A 19,414-nucleotide genomic window follows, 5' to 3' on the forward strand; every position below is an offset into this window, starting at 1 on the left:
AACGAATGAATGAATGAATGAATGAATGAATGAATGAATAAATTGATACTTAGAATTGATGCTTAGAATATCTTGTTTTCTATCCTTTCACTCCCACCCCAACCCCATCCCTCTTCAATTGCTGCTGTGGACTGCAAATTTCCCCATTGCGGGACGAATAAAGGTATTCTGATTCTGATTCTGATTCTGATTCTGATACATTGACAAATTGATAAATAAGTGAATAGATGAATAGATGAATAGTTAATTAAATGAAGGAAGAAATAAATACATCAATACACAATCAAATAAATAGCTAAATAAATATCTCAATAAATATCTAATAAATAATTAGAAATAATAAATAAATACATTAACTGATTAATTAATTTTGGAAAAACAATCTGTGTTGTTTTCCTAACCCGCTTGCTTGGTCGCTGTGGCTTTTGAGCAGATTGGGTTACTTTTAAAGGTTGGGTTAATTTTATTGACCCACCAGATTGAGTTGAAGATTATGTCGTTTGTTGCGTCGAGAAGATAAAGTCAATACATTGTAACATTCAGAGGAAATGTTGATGGCGGTTGCCTAACCTAGTAGGTCACAAATCTGACCCAGTCACATGCAGGGTTGAGGGGGTCAAGGTTCAAATCCCGGTCAATGTGAATGATAATATCCTGTTGGAATTCTTGGTAAGACTTTTTCGGCGATATGTCGCTTCCCTACCACTGCCGGAAGATCATCCATGCTAGAAACTGTGTCCAACTCATCAGACACTCTAAAAAACAGTTGAGTAAAAAAAGTGACTCATCAATAACTAAACAAGGAGGTTTGCGCCTTGAACTCGCAGTGTCGAGCTTTTGGGTTTGATCCCGGCTACCGTCTTCGTTTGTGGAGTTTGTATCTTCTTCCAAGGCCTGCATTGGTTTTCTCCGGGTACTCCAGTTTCCTCCCACATTCCAGAAATATGAATGGCAGACTGATTGAACACTTCAAATTGTCCCTTGTGTGAGCATTGATCGTTGTTTATTTCTGTGTGTCCTGCGATTGGTTGTCAACCAGTTCAGGGTGTCCCCCGCCGACTGCCCGAAGATGGCCAGGATATAGGCTCCAGCATTCCCTGCATCTCTTATAGTGATAAACCTGGTCAGAAAATGGATGGATGGATGAATAACTAAATCAAAAAGTTGGATCAAATGAACCATAACTACCCCATGCCCCCCAAAAAATGTTTGTGGATTATTGATTTCAACCCAAACTTCTGGAGTTAAACGAATACAATTGAGTCAGTCCCTTTGAGTCTAACTGTGAGAACCCTTCCCTGAAAGGGTAAAGTTCCTTCTTTTGCTTTGAAAATGACGCTCATCAAATTAGTATGATTTCTAGATGCAGCTTTTAACCTGTGAGCTTCCACCATCCAAGTCATCTTTCTCCTCTTCGGACCAGGTTGAAAAATGCATATGAAAAACTGCCAGAGAATAAGGAAGTAGATATCACTAAGAAGGTTGCCAGAAATGCTTTTCATTTTTAATAGTCTCGTAGGAGGTCTAGCTGATGAAGTGTTATGTTATTTTATGTTATTTTATGTTATTTTATGTTAGTACATCTTGGCAAAAATAAAAACTAAAAAAAATCGAGCTGCAACACGTTTCAGTAGAAGTGTGGAAGTGTGCCTATAGGTTGGATGACACCCTGAAAATGCAAAGCTTTTAAAAGGCCTCTCTTTGCTTTCCTGAAATACATGAAGACAAAACGTTTGCTCCCACACTCAAGCTTTTACCATCACAAATCCTTTCTTCACCGCTCAAGAAAGTTTCCCCAAGTCATGTTTGAGCATTGTCATACTGTAAAAGTGTAAAATGCGGAAATGAGGCCATTGGTATTTGACAGCAGGTCAATCGCCAGTTGCGCGGGTGTCCTTTGTTAACAATTGTTCAGTTCTGTCACATTTTGGCCTCACCGCCCGTCTTTCAGCATCCCATTTGTGAGTGTGTCAGTGAGATTGATGAGTAAATACTCTTTTCCTTGTATTTGAAAATGAGCGTATAATTTCCAACATTTGCGACACCAAGGTTGACGCTCTTTGTCGGATTCGCCTAACTGGATGCAGTAACTCCACATTGCCGTCAATTGGAGCAAATTTGGTCTTTAGGAGTTCAATCAAATGTGATGCATCTGTGATGTTTTTTTATTCATTTCATTCTCCCCTGCCATAAACTGCAAACAAATCTTGGGGGCTAATGTATGGTGTATGACGAGACAACTCCACACGAGCAATAATAAAATGAACAAACAAATAAACTAACAAAAAATAATTTAAAACAGATTCTTTTTACAGACATTCTTTTTTGGATGTTCAATTACCTGACATGTTTCGGCGTATACTTCTGCCTTCGTCAGATAAATAAATAAATAAATAATGGGTATCTTACGTGAACAGATTTATTCTGTGGAGGTAGAAAATATATATTATTTTTTTGTCTATCCATATTTTAAGGATACACTTGATGATAATAATACTGAATATGTCGCTCTTTGTATCCATTTTGCTGCTGTCACGGTTCGCAAGGTGGTGATGGCGGTTGTGGATCCCAAAAAGCAGGCAGGAAGGAGCCGGAGGTTGTGTTTGACAAATTGTATTAAAATAAAGTCAGCAGGAACAAAATCTAAAACATCAAAATTATCTGAACAGAAAAAAATACAAAGTATCAAAAGAAAACCAAGAGTAAAAGTCCGCCAAGGTGAAACAAACACATGCACAGCATACAATGCATGCACAATGCATACAATTGCATACAATGACCCGACGCCGAATGGTCGTGCCGGGAGTCCTTTTGACTGCCACTGATTGGAACGACCAGCACCTGCGAGGCTGCAGGCATGGCCGACAGCGCTACCCGTTGGTCGCCAATCCGAACGTGGCAGTCTGCCACTGATCGGGACAACCAGCACCTGTGCAGGTGCAGGCGGGGCCGACAGCGCCACCTGGTGATCGCCAACCAGATCATGACAGCTACAATTATATGGATTAATTCCATTTTGGAAACGCTTTGCAAACTTGTGAAAAGCACAAACATAACACTATTTACACATTATAATTGTCTTTACCGAGGCAATATTAGATCCACCTTTGCACTCCTTTTGTCCAATTATTTACGTCTCTTCATCAAGACCCATGCGGGGAACGTAACAGAAGCGTGTCGCCTCAGCAAATCAACGTTAAATGCCACTCTGTATTGCTCGCTAAATGTCATAACGTGAAGGGCGTGCAAATACAGTACGTTCCCATCAGCAATGTTTGTGCGTGCGTGAGCGTGTGTGTAGGTGTTATTTATCATGAGGCTCAGACACTGAATGCATTCCTGGTGTTTTGGCTGCCAATCTCCATACCTTTTGTGGCGCCAAGTCTTTTTCGTCTCCTGCTTTACTTTCCACATGTCGCCCCTTTGCTGCGAATTCCACTCGCTTCACATGGCAGCAGTTGGCCTGTGGAATTGGAATCATGGTTTTCCTTTCATGTGTGCGTAAAACATGTAAGCATGTGCTTGCAGAATTGGATGTTTTCCCTTTTTTCTTTCTTTTTTTATTGTTTAACCCAATGTGTCCCATGCTTCCATTCTAACGGCATCCCCCTCCCACCCAGCTTTATGATTAGTGGATGTCGGGGTGAAAGCGCGCCTGATGAAATGTGCGCTTGCTCTTTGATTTATAGGCGCTGGTGGGTTGTTTTTCACCTCTGAGGATTTACGTCCTTTAGTTTTAAACAGATTCGCTGTGGCAACCCCTGAAGGGAAAAGCCTAAAGGAAAAGAAGGAGCAGAGGAATAAGAGTCTCATTTTGCTTTTTGCGGTTAACCCAGTGAAAGCCATATATTGACACAAGTTATTTGTTGCAGCTATACAAATTGACAAGGAAGAAAAAGCTACGTGATTAGGTACACTACTGGGTACCAGTCACTATTGGTACCGTATTTCCTGCAATGGAACTGTATAGTGCCACTTAGCAGTTTTTTTGACGGCGATACTAGTGCAGCGTGTTCTACCGGAAACAAATTCCTTGTGTGTTCTACATACTTGGCAATAAAGATGATTCTGATTCTGATATAAGGCACTTCGGATATAAGGATATAAGGCACTTTGGATTATAGTGCGGAAAATACGGTCCATGTTAAGAGTTTTAAGCCAAAGCTGACCAGAAAAGCTGAACATAACTTCTGAATGGGTTGCTCCCCTCACTCTCTCTATTCATTTCTCAGCGCACACCTTTCATCCCGCCGTATTTAGCTTTGTCTCGAGCCTCCGATCTTTCCCTAATTAGCAGCGTTAATGATCTTCAATTAGACACCTAGCTGCAAATGCTTGTTCCATTCATAGCGACTGCGCGCACGGTTGTCCCGATTCTCTCGTGGCGACACTGAGTACCTAATGCGGGAGTGAAAGGGCACCGGCCGAGTGAGTGGTGGTGGATGTCGGGATCACATTGGTGTGCGTGTGTATGAGTGTGTTTGTGTGTGTAATTAAAGAGCAGTGGCGGGGGGGGGGGGGTGTGTGTGTGAACAGAGCTATATGTTTGTAAGGTCACCTGGGTGAGCAGCAGGCCGTCGGCAACCTATTGGCTACTGATACTGCCAATAAAGGCTTTGGCGAGTGTGTGCGTTTGTGTGGTGTGACTCTGCCTATGGAAGTACTCCCTAAATGATAGTTTGTCAATAGTTGTACTGACGTTTTGAACCATATTAAAGCCCTCATTTGATTTGAGCAATTTAACTCATTGACTACCATTCATGAATTTATTTGCGAATTGAAAATCTGTTCAGGTTTTGTTTTTTTCGTGCTTGGGTGCTGATAAAGCGCAGGCTATGACCTCTGGCAATGTGTTTTTCTTTTCCATAAGGGGGCAGCATTTCCTTTCTTTCCATGTTAGCGCTTTGTTCCAGCTTGAGCTTTTGTTAAAGCGCTATATAAATCTGTGTTGCATTGTATTTTGGACAGCTGCCCTCATTTCAAGCTCAAATAACTCCACACCCATATAATTTAGGAATTAACTATTTTTTTCTGATGAAAGAAGAGCATCTAAGGTTTATAACGCTATATTGACTGTAGTAGTGCTAACATTCTATATTCTGGGGGTACTGGAATCCAGTGACAATGACAAAAACCCTGGCACTGGAGTGAACAGATTTTTGCACATTGTCTGGCAATGAATAAGTTACAAAAGATATTCGGAGACATTTTTCGGTCTTGCTGCCCCAAATCTGATGACACAATGAGGTATAAAAAAAAGACATGTTGAAAATATTCAGGCGTACGGAACATTCGACATGTTATTGGCGGGGAGAAGCCATTTTGACTAAAAGTTTGAAGTTGTCAGGTATGGTCCCTTTCCCATTTTGAAAGCTAGTGAGGATGACATCCTCTTGACATTTGGAAGTAAACACAGGCGATGTGAGCATGTTTCAAAGACAACGTCTCTGTGGCGGACCATCACGAACATAAATCCCTTCGATCCCACTCAGGTGGTACAGTCGCACACCTGCGTATTATGCGTCGTGTATTGTGCGTGTCCTTCTCTGCAGTCTACCGCTCGAATCAATATCAAGTTTACTGGCCTTGTCGTCGTTCCCTTTTTTTTAATCTCGTTCTGTGAATGAATGTGTGTAATTAATTCGTCAGCTTGCGTAGTATTGTCAGAGCAGCTTGTAGATCATAACCGCTGGGTGGCCTTCAGTGAAACCTATTCACAATGTATTTATTTATTTTTGGGGAGTGGGACAAAAAAATGTAAACATAAAACATGTTTTCCCCGTTTGCGTCATGCCTGATAATGCTGTCAGAATTTACCCAAGATCTGCCCCCCCCCCCCCCCCCAAAAAAAAAAAAAAAAAACATTCATTGGTCTCAAAGAAGTCAAACCTCAAATTACCTTTCCCTATTAAAATGAATGGAAATACCATTATTGTGTTGTAGTCTCCCCAGAAAAAAAATCACTTTAATCACTCAATGCTTTTGTACTTAATAAAAATATGGAATTAAAACCAACTGCATTATTTTTGTTACGTTTGAGTCAATTTTAATTGCCATATCTGCACAACCTAGCCCCGTAGCAGTTAAAAGCAGTTAAAAAAGACAAGCGAAAAGTACAGATGTATTAGCTCATCTCAGCTCCTTGGAGACGATAAAGAATATACGACCGCAAAAATGTATCAATAGTGAATAATAATAACAGCTTTTCTGCTCTGTTGATGCGAAAATATGAAATAATGCCGATCGACGATGATGTTCACTGATGCGGCCATCATATATGTCTGTTTCCCAGGAGGAGGTAGTTTGGCATTAAGCTAGCAGACTAAAAGTGACAGATGTCTTCTATTGGAAAAAAAAACTTTAATGGGTTGAGTCACTTTTATCCCAAGGTCCCACTTCATCCTGTTCCTCCTCATAAAAACGCCCGTCGAACATGGAGCATGATCGGTGAACTGTGATATAGCGAGGGAACACTTCGATTCCCCCCTGATACGCCTTCTCTCAGGACTTCCTGATCTGAGCTACTTGGTCCTGACTCTCTCGTCTGCTGCAGCGTCACACGCTCCCGCCTCTGCTTATCACGGTGGGATCGCTTCGACTAACAGACTTATTGGACCACTTGTGGTTGAGGGAAGGGGAGGTGAAGGAGGGTCGTGACAGAAGGTGGATAGCGGCCATGACGGTTGTTATGACAAATTGCCGGCTTGCTTTATGACGTTATGGAGACTCAAAAACAACAATTTGGACGATTATGTGTGGAGATCGAACCGATATTCCCAGACGTGTTTGCTGATGTACCGGCTGGGTTTCAGTGGCAAGCAGGTTGTAGGATGTAGACCTGCTTGTTTGGAACCAGATAACAGCAGATCTATTACTCCCCGGAAGCGGCGGTCTGATCCCCGCATTGATATAGATGCTCGTTCAATGTCTGAGGGCCATCCAGACAGCCTGGCAGGCAAAGTAGCCATTGGCATGGAGCTGAAGAGCTTTACAAAGCAACCGGGCCGAAGGAAAGCGGCCCCTCTGTTGTTCGGGAACCATCAGAATCAGAATCAGAATCAGAATCAGAATACATCAAACATGAACTGCAGACGAAAAATATCATCTCACTTTTAACATTAAATGAGTGAGGACTTGTTAAAGTGTTTCAATCATCATCATTTGCCCTCAATTACGCAAATTAGCTTTCGTGCGAACGTGTGAATTTTCAATGCAGTCGAGAAATACAGCAAATTTGCTTTTTGTAAAAAAATAAATCAAAGTGGCCATCAAATTACAGACGCTCGCCACCTTACGAACGAGATACATTCCGAGCGGTCGTTCGTATGGCGAATTTGTTTGGAAGTTGCTTCAGTGCTATATTTTGTATGCAATATATGTTTAAGTCAAACACTGAATGGGAAGTATAAAACACAGACGCTCTAACAGTCGAAAAATACATTCACACCTACTTTAGTACGACAACATATATCCTTGGGTCTTCAGTAAGTCATTACTCAAGCTGCTGGCACGTAATTACTGATGTGCCAGCAGCCATTACTTTTTGGGATGCATCGAGTCCTCTTGGAGCGTCAACTGGGAAGAGGGATTTCCTCCTCGCCCACATACTCTACACAGATGAGAAGGTTTCTTCAGCCGTCATCTGTACAAAAGTGAAGGTTTCGGACGTTTCGCCTCCTATCCAAGAGGCTTCGTCGCTGGATAGGAGGCGAAACGTCCGAAACCTTCACTTTTGTACAGATGACGGCTGAAGAAACCTTCTCATCGATGGACCACTCCTGTACGACTGAGAGCTTACACAGACGTATACTCTACACAGCCAATCGTAAGTGAGTTTGGCGGATCGGGGCCTGAACTCATTGCCAACACTTCAGCATAGCTGATTGGTCAGCCTTGGTGTCCGTCGCTGAAACATCCAGCCCTTGAAATCGCCAATATGTCTGTGTGTGTGCGTGTGCATGAAGCACAGTAGCAACCAATCGCAAATAAGCATTTCTGTCCAAACATTTTTTGACATACCCGCACGTTCGTCTGTACCATCTTTTGAACTCGAATGCCAGTGTTACTTGTTACTTGTCCACTGTTTGTATGTCCTGCTCAAGGTCTGGAGGTGGTTTTCCACGTGACACCACTATGTGAATTTGGAGTTAATCTATATCATAATTCATAAGTAAAACAGTGAATCAGGGTACACAAATGTCCTTCTCTTTGCTTTATTTTTTCTTGGGGGGTACACCACATATTTGTGGTAATATCGTCGTCGTGGAGCCCCCTCCCCAGCGAGGGGAAGAAGACGATAACACTGGACAACAGAAATCTGTTTGATGGCATCTCATTTTTCGGTTTGCGTCTCTTCTTCATTTTAATATTTCCTTTCATTCTCTCTCTCTGTCTCGCTCACTCGCTCGCCCGCTTGCTCGTTTTCCCTCCGCCACCGCGGCCATGCTGTTGATTGACGGCCTGAGGGTTTTAATGGGCACTGGAGTGCAGGAGCTGAGGTCGGGGTTGTCATGGCAACTAGGAGAAGGGGGCCTTTTGCTGCTGCTACTGCTGCTGCTTCACCTGCGTGGTGTGTCGACTCTTGCACTTTTCTTGCACGTAAAAATCAAATTGTGAACGTCTTGACCCTTTAAGTCGTGTTTGGAGGCAGAAATGGCCGCTTTTTTTTCTTCTTCTGCTACATTTTTCCCTAGTTGATTTCTATCCTTCTGTTATAGATCACACTTCTGGTATTTTAGTTGTGTTTTTCGAGCAGCCTCCCTCCGGCCAGCCCCCACCCCATAAAATGCCAGAAATTATGCGTTTTATTTGGGCAGGTTCGAGATTAGCAGAGTGTCATGTCTTGAACTATTTTCATAAGAGAAAACGAATAATGTTACTCATTCCTATGTAGCAAATCCCGGAGAAAAAGAAAAAAAAGCCTTTCTGGGACATCACGACAAGCCCAAGGCAAACCCGTGGAAAACATAACCGGACACACATGCCTCAATAGCCTGAGCAATTGTGATAAAAAGTCCAGTATGGCCCAATACAAATGAAGTCAGAAAATAATGAAAACACACGTGAGGAAGGTTCCCAAAACTGTGAAAGGATTGACATTTGCGTTCTCGCAAAATCCAAGGTCAGTGTATAATTAATCGGCCAGGCGATTATTTCATAAAACAGATGCATACAAAATATATTAAAATGGATTGCATCCCATTTATATGAATTAATTTAAAGGAATAATTTAAATGATTTTAATTCCTCATCATTTTCCAGAAACTTTGACAAGCAAGTTATAAATCACGGGTCAACAACCTTTTTGAACATGAGAGCTATTCCCTCGGTACTGATTAATGGCAGGAACTGCCAGTTTGTGGTACGCTTAAATCCAAAATTTGCTCAAATGACCTTTAATTAAGGTATCATTAATAGCGAATGATATTCTCCTTTATGAAGATGCCTATCGTGGTTTTACAACGAGGAAACTGACAAATGTCATTTTGCAACACTTTTTTTAGAAATATTCAAAACATTTTCAAACGATACATTCCAGGGAAAGTACAATGTCTCATCTGGGGTGAGGTATTTTTAGAGCCATCAGTGAGTGAAAGAATGGTGCGTTGTGATTTTGACTTGAATTATTTTATCGTCGTATCATACTCACAGATGAAATAATAAATAAATACATACATACATACATACATACATACATACATACATACATACATACATACATACATACATACATACATACATACATACATACATACATACATACATAAATAATGAACTTTAATTTCTTTTCTTTGTACATTTAAAGCTATCCATAATCAAAAGCTATCAAATTTCTATTCCTTCCCGTTCCCTCAGATCCTTTTCCTCCCTCCGCCTCTGTGTGCCCCCCTCCCCTACCGTCTCAGCACGATGGGTAACAGAGCCTTCAGCTGGTCTGCTCCCAAACTTTGAAACTCACTTCCTCCCAACATTCGTAACATCGATTCTCTTCCCACCTTCAAGTCCCATCTCAAAGCCCACCTATTTAAAATTGCATTTTCTGTGCAGTTCTCTCTAATTATTATTATTATTATTATTATTATTATTATTATTATTATTATTATTATTATTATTATTATTATTATCTCTCTATTTTATTTGTATTCTATTGTATTCTATTTGTGATTGTATTTTATTTACGATAGTACTCATGCTTGTCTCTGACTGTAAAGTGTCCTTGAAGGCTTTGAAAGGCACTTAAAATGTAATGTATTATTATTATTATTATTACTGTCTTATTATTATTCAATGGCTGAATGTCATCTGCTTGTCTTGTTTTTCAGAGTGCAGCCGCCGCCCCCAGTCCAGTGATGGGCAACATGCCTCCCAACGATGGCATGCCGGGAGGACCAATGCCTCCAGGTTTTTTTCAAGTAAGGACCTGAAACAAATTTCCCCTTTGCTTTTTCCCATTCAAGTTTTTGCAGTGGGCATCTGTGTTCAGTCACGCAGGACTTGTATTTTGATTTTACGCATTTCTGACAAATTGCATTATCTCTGTTGTACACTTTTAAAACTGTTGGGTTCATAGCAATGGTGGGCCGTGGATTTCATAGCTAGGCCTTCAGTAGTGCCACATCTGAATCAATCCAGACTGAAAAAAGTGTGTTGTGATTTACTGGAAGTCCACTAGAAGGTACCATTAGTCAGGAAATAACTGACCGCCCTTTCTTAATGATGTCCATTTTTTTTCTTGAAAAGTCCGTCTTGAAAATGGCTTTAACAGTAAATCTTCAACCAAATCCATTTCTTCTCCTTCAGCCGTTGTGGGTTGACAAAACTGCTATTACATCTGCTCAGTATATTTGCTTGTGCAACTAGCAACCGATACAGTGTGTTAGCTGTGGCCAGTATGCTCTTGTCACTAGCGGCTTGTGATCAGAGCAGTTATGTCTAGAGGCTAGTCACAAGCCAATCATAGTTCGCGAAAACTCTTACGTTGACCAGTGCCTTCAAGAAGGCGTTGGTACCCCTTTTGGGTTGCCAACTCAAAATCTCATTTGATGCGACAAGGCCCACAGAAATGATTTTGAAGGCGTCCAGGTCGATTTCTGACCCCTGGTAACAAATGGTGGCTGAAATGTGATTGGTTAAATGGTTAAATATGAAAACACACATCTGGAAGCAACAAGAGAAAAGTAATGAAAGGCAGCTGAAAGACAATTTGTAATTATTTAATAAGAATTCATGGACAAAATATAATTAACAACAGTCCGTGATTCAGATATTTCTCGGCCAGCAGAGAAGGCTTTGCAGGCCTTGACGGTCCACCACTGGTTCACAATAACCCAAATTGGGTGAGATCGCTAAGTCATTTTTATCCCCCCCAGTCATTTCTGAAATTGTCAATTATTTAAAATTGTACACCAAAAAAAATCACAGTCCACGGATCAGCTCTTCAGCATTCATCTCATCTCATTTTCCGTACCGCTTATTCCTCATTAGGGTCGCGGGGGTTGCTGGAGCCTATCTCAGCTGTCTTCGGGCACGAGGCGGGAGACACCCTGAATTGGTTGCCAGCCAATCGCAGGGCACACAAAGACATACAACAGTCACTCTCACACTCACACCTAGGGACAATTTGGAGTGGTCAATCTGCCTGCCATGCATGTTTTTGGAGTGTGGGAGGAAACCGGAGGATCCGGAGAAAACCCACGCGGGTCCAGGGAGAACATGCAAACTCCACACAGGGAGGCCGGACCGGGACGCGAACCGGCGACCTCTGCACTGTGAAGCCGGTGTGCTAACCACTCGACTACCGGGCCGCCCTTCAGCATTCATTTCTTTGGCAAATTTTATTTTCACACTATGTACAGTTTATGTGTGACTCGACTCCACCAATGACAAAAACCTCCTCCCCCACCCCTCACCACCTTTAAACCCATCTTTCTGTCTCCTCCTCTTTTTTTTTTTTGTTTAGCGTCATTAGCTGCCCTAATCCCTGTCCAGATGTGCACCCTGTTCTGTCCCACATCCCTCCGCCCACATGTCACACGGTCGGCTTGTTGACTCCTTGTGCACTTTGTAGCCTTTTCTCCTCGCTTTGTAGCCCAACTAACCATAGCAGCCTCAAAGTGTGTCAGGGAAGGTGGAAAGAGAGGAGACTGTTCTCTCCGGTTTGTGTTGCTTCACTAATTCCTCCTGTCATTGCTGTTCTCTGAAGGCTGTCTACAGGGGTTTCAGTTTGCACTCACACGCAAGCCTTTTACGGCACACTTTACTGTGACCCACATCCAACTAGTTTGAAATCGGAGGTTTTGGAAGAGCTTGTATCTCTTTGAACGGTGTCCTGGCTAAATGTTAACTTTAAAGGCATGGAGATGAGCATTCATATCATGGCTGTTTTTATTCTCAAGGTGTTGTCCTTGATTACCACTTGATTGACTCTGTCAGGAATGAAGCATGTTGGTGCACAAACTCTGTCGTAACTGGTCATGTTGTGATTGAAATATTCTGTAGGTGTACATGACTGTTCAAAATTTTGGGGTCACTTAGATAATTTTTAGCTTCGAATGAAATCATTTGTATGTACAAAGAACCCTTTCATGCTCAATTTTTGCCTTACATGATAAGCTGTCGACTGTGGGGACCGATGTTACTGAAAGGATTAAACGTCTGTGTAAGCTCTACGTCGTACAGGAGTGGTCCATCGATGAAAAGGTTTCTTCAGCCGTCATCTGTACTTTTTTGAAGGTGTCGGACGTTTCGCTTCTTATCCAAGAAACTTCGTCAGCAAACTAAAGTCTTACTGGTAGTTTAGGCACTATATATGTATCCCTACTGTCCAGACATGGCGGTGCCGGACTCTGCTATGATAGGTCCCTGCTCTCAGGTTGGGGGCAGCAAAGGACTACTCCCTGCCACTCCACTGATTCAGAATATATATATATATATAGGCCCGGGAAGAACATGCAAGCTCCACACAGGGAGGCCGGACCGGGACGCGAAGCAGCGACCTCTGCAGTGGTTAGCACACCGGCTTCACAGTGCAGAGGTCGCTGGTTCGCGTCCCGGTCCGGCCTCCCTGTGTGGAGCTTGCATGTTCTTCCCGGGCCTGCGTGGGTTTTCTCCGGGTCCTCCGGTTTCCTCCCACACTCCAAAAACATGCATGGCAGGCAGATTGACCGCTCCAAATTGTCCCTAGGTGTGAGTGTGAGAGTGACTGTTGTACATCTTTGTGTGCTCTGCGATTGGCCGGCAACCAATTCAGGGTGTCCTCCGCCTCGTGCCCGAAGACAGCTGAGCTCGGCTCCAGCACCCCCGCGACCCTAATGAAAAATAAGCGGTATGGAAAATGGATGGATGGATGGATAGATGGATAATACATTACGTTTTAAGCGCCTTTCAAAGCTCTCAAGGAGACTTGACTTTCACAGACAAGCATACGTACTATAATAAATAAAATACAATCACCAATAGAATGCAATAAATACAATACAATTATAAATAGAAATAAGAGAGAGCTACACAGAAAATGCAATTTTAAATTAAAGTCAACTATTGTAAAATAGAAAGGAAAACCTTTCCTTCGGCTGAGATGGCTGTGTTAGCATGTTGGTGTACATGCTAACGAAGGACACCCTGGTTAAATAGTACAATAGCGAACGTGCGTTTTGGCTGCAAATCCAATCTCTAAACCAGGGGTGACTACAATGATGTCCATAGCTCACAGTTTACAAAAAATGGTGATGATATCTGGCCTACATTTTATTTTCCATGAACGGAATGGTATCATCATTGAATAAAACTGTGCTTTTCATTGTATGTGACGTCTAACTGTAGCGATAAATGAATGCATACAGAATGTGGATATCGATTATATCAACATACATTCAATTGAGAGTAAATGTAATGAAAATGAATGTCCGTTTTGGTCAGAAAAGTTTACCGTGTGCAACGCAACCATTTGCATGCATGTCCATGTGTGCAAGGATGAGATGTGCGTGCGTGTCAGGGTCGCGCAGAATGTTAATGATGTATGAGGAGCGCGCAGGCAGGGGGAAAGCTATCTGGTGGTGTTGCGTGAGTGACACGCCGTGCCATAAATAGACTTTGTGCGCATGACAGACAGACAGGCAGAGAGAAAGAATGGCAGAGGGGATGTAGGGAGTAACAAGAGGAATGGCGCATGACCACATTCTTTACCGTCTTCGGTCGAGAACGTGCAGTGAAATGACATGATGGGAACATGCGTTTGACCTACGCTTTGGAGCATAATACTGCATGCGCAAAGCATTCATTTCGCTCGCGTTTTTGTATTCCCTATTTTTGATGATTATTCTTTTATTGTCACATTCCATTTCAATTCGGATAGCGGGTGAGCTCAGCAACATCTCTTTTGCATTCTCTTGTATTACCGGTAATTTTTTTCAAGTTCCATTTTTTGTATTGAATTGTGAACATTTCCGTCAATGACACTCACTCGATCCTGTGGCTGAAGTTGGGACACGGGTATTTTTTTTTACATAATGTTTTACAATCTTTATGTGAATTGCAGCATCTTTTGGAACCCCTGCCAGAATATGGCTTAGCCACAAGTGATTCTAATTAACTCATTCACTGCCAGACGATGTGCAAAAATGTGTCCACTTCGGTGCCAGGGTTTTTGTCATTGTCATTCGAATTCCAGGACCCTCAGAATATTGAGTTTTAGACTACATAAACATTCAATTCAGTGTAAGAAACCTTAGACTCTCTTCTTTTACCAGAAAAAAAGAGTTAATTCCTAAGTTACGTGGGTCTGGAGTTAACTGAGTTTGAAATGGGGTGGCTGGATGTACAAAATACAATACATACATATTGATTGATGTAGCGCTTTAACAACAGCTGAAGCTATAACAACGCTCTAACATGGACAAAAGGGAAATGCTGTCCCCTCAAGCAAGGGAAAAACATTGTCAAATGTCTGTTTATCGGCACCGCCGCGAGACAAAACAGAACCCGAACAAATTCGGGAATTATGCACCACATCATGCTTTTCAATTCCTGATTAAATTCCGGAATGGCAATGAATGAGTTAACCAGCGCTAAACAGTTCATTTACCTTCTTTGAGCTGACGTCAAAGCCAAAGTGATGCAACTTCGCTATCTACTGGAATTTGTTTGTCAATACACTTACATGGATGCTGAAATACCACCACAGACGAGCTGAGCAAGACCCTCTTCTCCACCCACCTCATGATGAAAATATGGTGTCTATTTGACAGATATAAATGTCCCCGGTATCCAACGAGGTTACCGTATTTTCCGGTAGTATAAGGCCTCAATGAATGGTGCATTTTCAAACATTTTCCTTATACAGTATAGGGTGCAGTGGACTATAAGGCGCATGTTCAATGAATGAAAACAGTTTTCCAAATCTAATATATAAATATATAAAACATTTTAAGTACATTACATAACAGGCAAAACACTTTATAAGGTAGTAGTAGTAGTTGAGGGTGGGGTTACGCACTACTTCAACAAGGCTTTTGGGTGCGCCTTATACATCGGAAAATATGATGATTATTTATGATTAGCTTTTAGAAATTATTATTATGATTATTATTTTTCTTTTTTTTGCCCAACAGCTCTTTGATGGATTACAAAATTGAATATAGAAGCAAAATTGGTTATCCCTGTGACCGGTATCGGCCTGTAACACTCATGGATGACCGGTATCGATATTGGTATGTTAAAACCCTGATCGGATCCACACTGGTGGTTATGTGGGTTCTGATGTGATTATTTTTTTGGTTTGCTTCAAAGCCTTTATTGCTGGGTTAGGGTTAATGGGTTTGAATTACCCCGACAGGATCTTGTATGATTCTTTTGCACAGAAAAAATATTTCCCAAAAAAACATTTTAAATGCGTGTTTTGGCAGATATGCGTAGGTTTGTCAGTTTTTGAAATAGTATTTTGATCATAAATCAAATTAGAGAGTCCACGGTCCGATTTGGCCTCCGCAAGTTGCACAGATTTATCTTAGATGTACAGTTTGTATGTAAAATTGTAGCCTTTAAAAAAAAGATATACCCATTTGTGTATCTATATGAAATCACCAAAGAAATAATTTGTTTGAAAGGGGAGATATATTGTTACACTCCTAAAGCAAACACAGATGAAATGCTCCCTGCCCTTTTTGGAAAACTACCCCCACACGCTGCGACCGTACGATACTTTGAGTATGACATAGCTGAAACCGGAGCTGAAAGCGTACACGCCGCATTCCTGGCGAGCTGACATTCACTCCCCTGCTCAACTAATGGCTACTGCGGTTGCCAGCCTTTCGCACAACTCTTGCTTTTGAGAGGGGAAGATATTTTTTGTCATCTTATTCTTGTGAAACTCTCACTCTATCTGTCCAACAATGGGAGGCGAAGCGACGCTTCTTTTCTCACACTCGCTGCTCCGGCGACTCGCGCTCACTCGCAGACTCATGAACACTTTTCTTATTTGCCTTCCCTGCTGTGCTTGCGAGGTAATTAACACGAGCGACCCTAACTTTGTTTGCGAGAGAGGCAAGGGTGAGGGGCAGAGGTGTTACGACACCCCCCCCCCCCCCGCCCCCCGGCCCTTCCCCGCTGCATGCAAACAGGAGATAGATGAAATGCGCAAACAGAAAATAAGTCGGTGCAAGGGTCCAAGCAGTGTCAGGTATATAAGCCCCCTCCCCTCTCCGGCAAAAGTCCATCACTGCTGCATCACGGCCCTCTGGGGAGGACAGGCAGAGGGGAGATGGCGGGGAGGGGAGTGCGAATTAATGATAGCAGCAAGAGGAGGGAGGAATAGAGCAGACAAAGGCATCGGGAGACTCTTTCACCGCCGCTTTTTTTTTTTTCGTCGGCGGAGGCAAGATAATCGATTAATTGGTCTGTGAGAATTCTGTTGATTGTCTCTGCAATTAACTGGCTGACATTCACACCCTGTCACAACTCCTATGGCCGGCATGATTCGGTATGACAGCGCCATGATAATAACTCATTCTCGTTGTTTTGTGTTTGCCAGTAAACTTCAACTTGTAATGACAATAAATGGCCAAACTGCTGCTTGATGCGTAGTGAATAGAGTTCACTGCAACCTTACGGTGCTTGACTCTCAATTCAAGTCAAAACAAAAAATATTAGCACAGTGACCGGTGTTTATCTTACGTCACACACATCAAAAGTCAGCATTGTTCCCCAACTTACGAACAAAATATGTCCCGAGCAGTCGTCCGTAAGGTGAATTCATTGCTTCAGTGCTACAGTATATTTTGGATGAACTGTATGTTTATAGGATTATACAAATATATGTAAGGCTTGTATTAGTAACCTGCATTGGTTTGTACTGAAAGATAACCATAAAATATATCAGTGTCTTAAACGTATGACAAAAAGTTAGCGGACACCCGGGCAGACAATTCTGAAAAGTTGCCTTCCCAGCCATAAAGTTGCCTGCCCCATTTTTCACAACTTGAAACACAATAAGATGACTAATGGCATAAAAAACATTGTTGCGAAGTATACAGGATTTTTTTTATTAAGGAAGTACCTACCACAAATGCTTCCTCGCTTAATTTATGGTAAATATCCCTTGCTGAAGATTTGGCTCCAGTTGTCATTTGTCGTCATGGTGCACAATGCAATGTTCTCGGCTCAAAGCCACGTGGACTCCTCTTTCAAAACTTTCAAGTACACTTTTCAGTCACGGTATAGTCCGAAGCACGAACCAGGCTTCTGATTGGCTGCCGTGCCGAGTATGCAAATTGCCAAACAAACATTCGTTTGGCAATTTGCATACTCGGCACGGCAGCCACGTTTGGTAATTTGCATACTCGGCACGGCAGCCAATCAGAAGCCTGGTTCGTGCTTCGGACTATACGTGACTGAAAAGTGTACTTGAGAGTTTTGAAAGCCGCTTACAAAGAGGAGTCCTCGTGGCTTGTAGCGGTTTGCTTATAGCTTTTGATTCATTGGATAAAACAAACGTTTGATTTGAAAAAAAAAAAAAGTGTTTTTTTTTTTTTTTAAACAACATTTAAACGGCCCGAGACGTTGTACGCCCTGGGCCTCCGGGCAGACGTTATTTCAAACACTGACTATATGCTCTATACAGATATGTACATGTACAACTGGAGAGAATATTACATATGTTACTACAAAAATGTTCGTATGTACCGTTGTTCCTAACTCGATTGTTCGTAAGTAGGAGAGCGTCTGTATTGTGTTGAATGAATGGGAACGGGTACACATGTTACCATCTGCCATTGTTATATCTGTCAATATATGTCTGGTATGTATTTAAAAAAAAAATATATTTGCAGTCGAGGGAGAGATGGGGGTGTGTTAATATAATTTTAACCATTTAGCCTGCAATTCCAGCTGACATACACTACGGTGTAAAGTAATCCATTACTGGTGTCAGACCTGTTTAGTTGTGTAGCGTCGTGCATCATTTTCTCTCCAGATCTGTACTCAATTACCTGATATTTGCTGTTCAAAGTTAGATCCGCTTCACTTTAATGCACTTTCTGCCAGACTAGTCTGAAAAGTGTACTCAAAGCACCCAGGCACTTAATTCTGGTGTTATATGATTACAGCGCATGCCCATCTTAGGTTAGCTAAGCAATTAGCTTAGCTAACCTAAGTCCGTATTAACTCGTCACCCCTTTGTGAAAATGACGTTTGTTAGAAGTGAAGATTATTCATTCATCGTCACGGAAAAGATTAATACTAACATCAGAGTGACTCCATGATGTGTTTAGCTACACAAGCTAGCTAGCGGAAGTTCGGTGCTTGCCAGCTGATGTAGCATAATTAGCACCCACCTTGCCATGATTTCTTATTTCCCAGCATAGGTCACGTGAGTGAAAGCTTGTGCATTCAACGAAAGCAACACTTTTTGAGAGCGTCTCTTAGGTAAAAAAAAATCAATCTCTGTGTCTCAGTTTTGCTCTTCAGTGTGCTTTGAAGAGGCACAAAATGTGAATTTGCGATGTGAAAAGTTTTTTGGGCCTCGTCAATAAATGAACAAAAATATAAATATTCTTTGTAGTATAAATAAAATACTCTTGGACTGGTAAAGTAAATTTAAATTATTTCCTGTCGCAATGTGCCATGACATATTTCATGTGTACATGTGGAAATCCAGCAGTGAAAGTAGAATCGAGGTCATTCATCAATGCAGAATGAAAGAGTGTGATAAAAGTCTCGATGACGTCAATCCAAATACAGTGGGACCTTGGCTTACAAATTTAATTGGTTCCCAGACAGAGTGTGTAAGGTGAAAAGTGTGTATCCCAAAAATTAATTTCCAATTGGAAACCATTAAAATGAGAATAATCCGTTCCCGGGTCTCCATAAAACATAATTCTCTACTTTCTGATTTTCTAAGCCTTAAAACTACACAAAATAT

At 41.8% G+C, this 19,414-nt stretch overlaps 1 protein-coding gene across 2 annotated transcripts in view; it reads left to right on the forward strand.

The window, feature by feature from the left end:
- Positions 1-19,414, forward strand: part of ssbp4 (single stranded DNA binding protein 4) — a 117,938-nt gene that overhangs the window by 68,636 nt on the left and 29,888 nt on the right. For both annotated transcript variants that reach the window (XM_089001002.1, XM_089001001.1), the window contains exon 5: positions 10,323-10,412. In XM_089001002.1, coding sequence (XP_088857128.1) covers positions 10,323-10,412 — 90 coding nt within the window. The remainder of the gene's footprint in view (positions 1-10,322; positions 10,413-19,414) is intronic.

The sequence above is a fragment of the Hippocampus bargibanti genome, linkage group LG07 (genome assembly GCF_051943395.1).
Source record: "Hippocampus bargibanti isolate YZ-2025 linkage group LG07, ASM5194339v1, whole genome shotgun sequence".
NCBI classification, from domain to species: Eukaryota; Metazoa; Chordata; class Actinopteri; order Syngnathiformes; family Syngnathidae; genus Hippocampus; species Hippocampus bargibanti.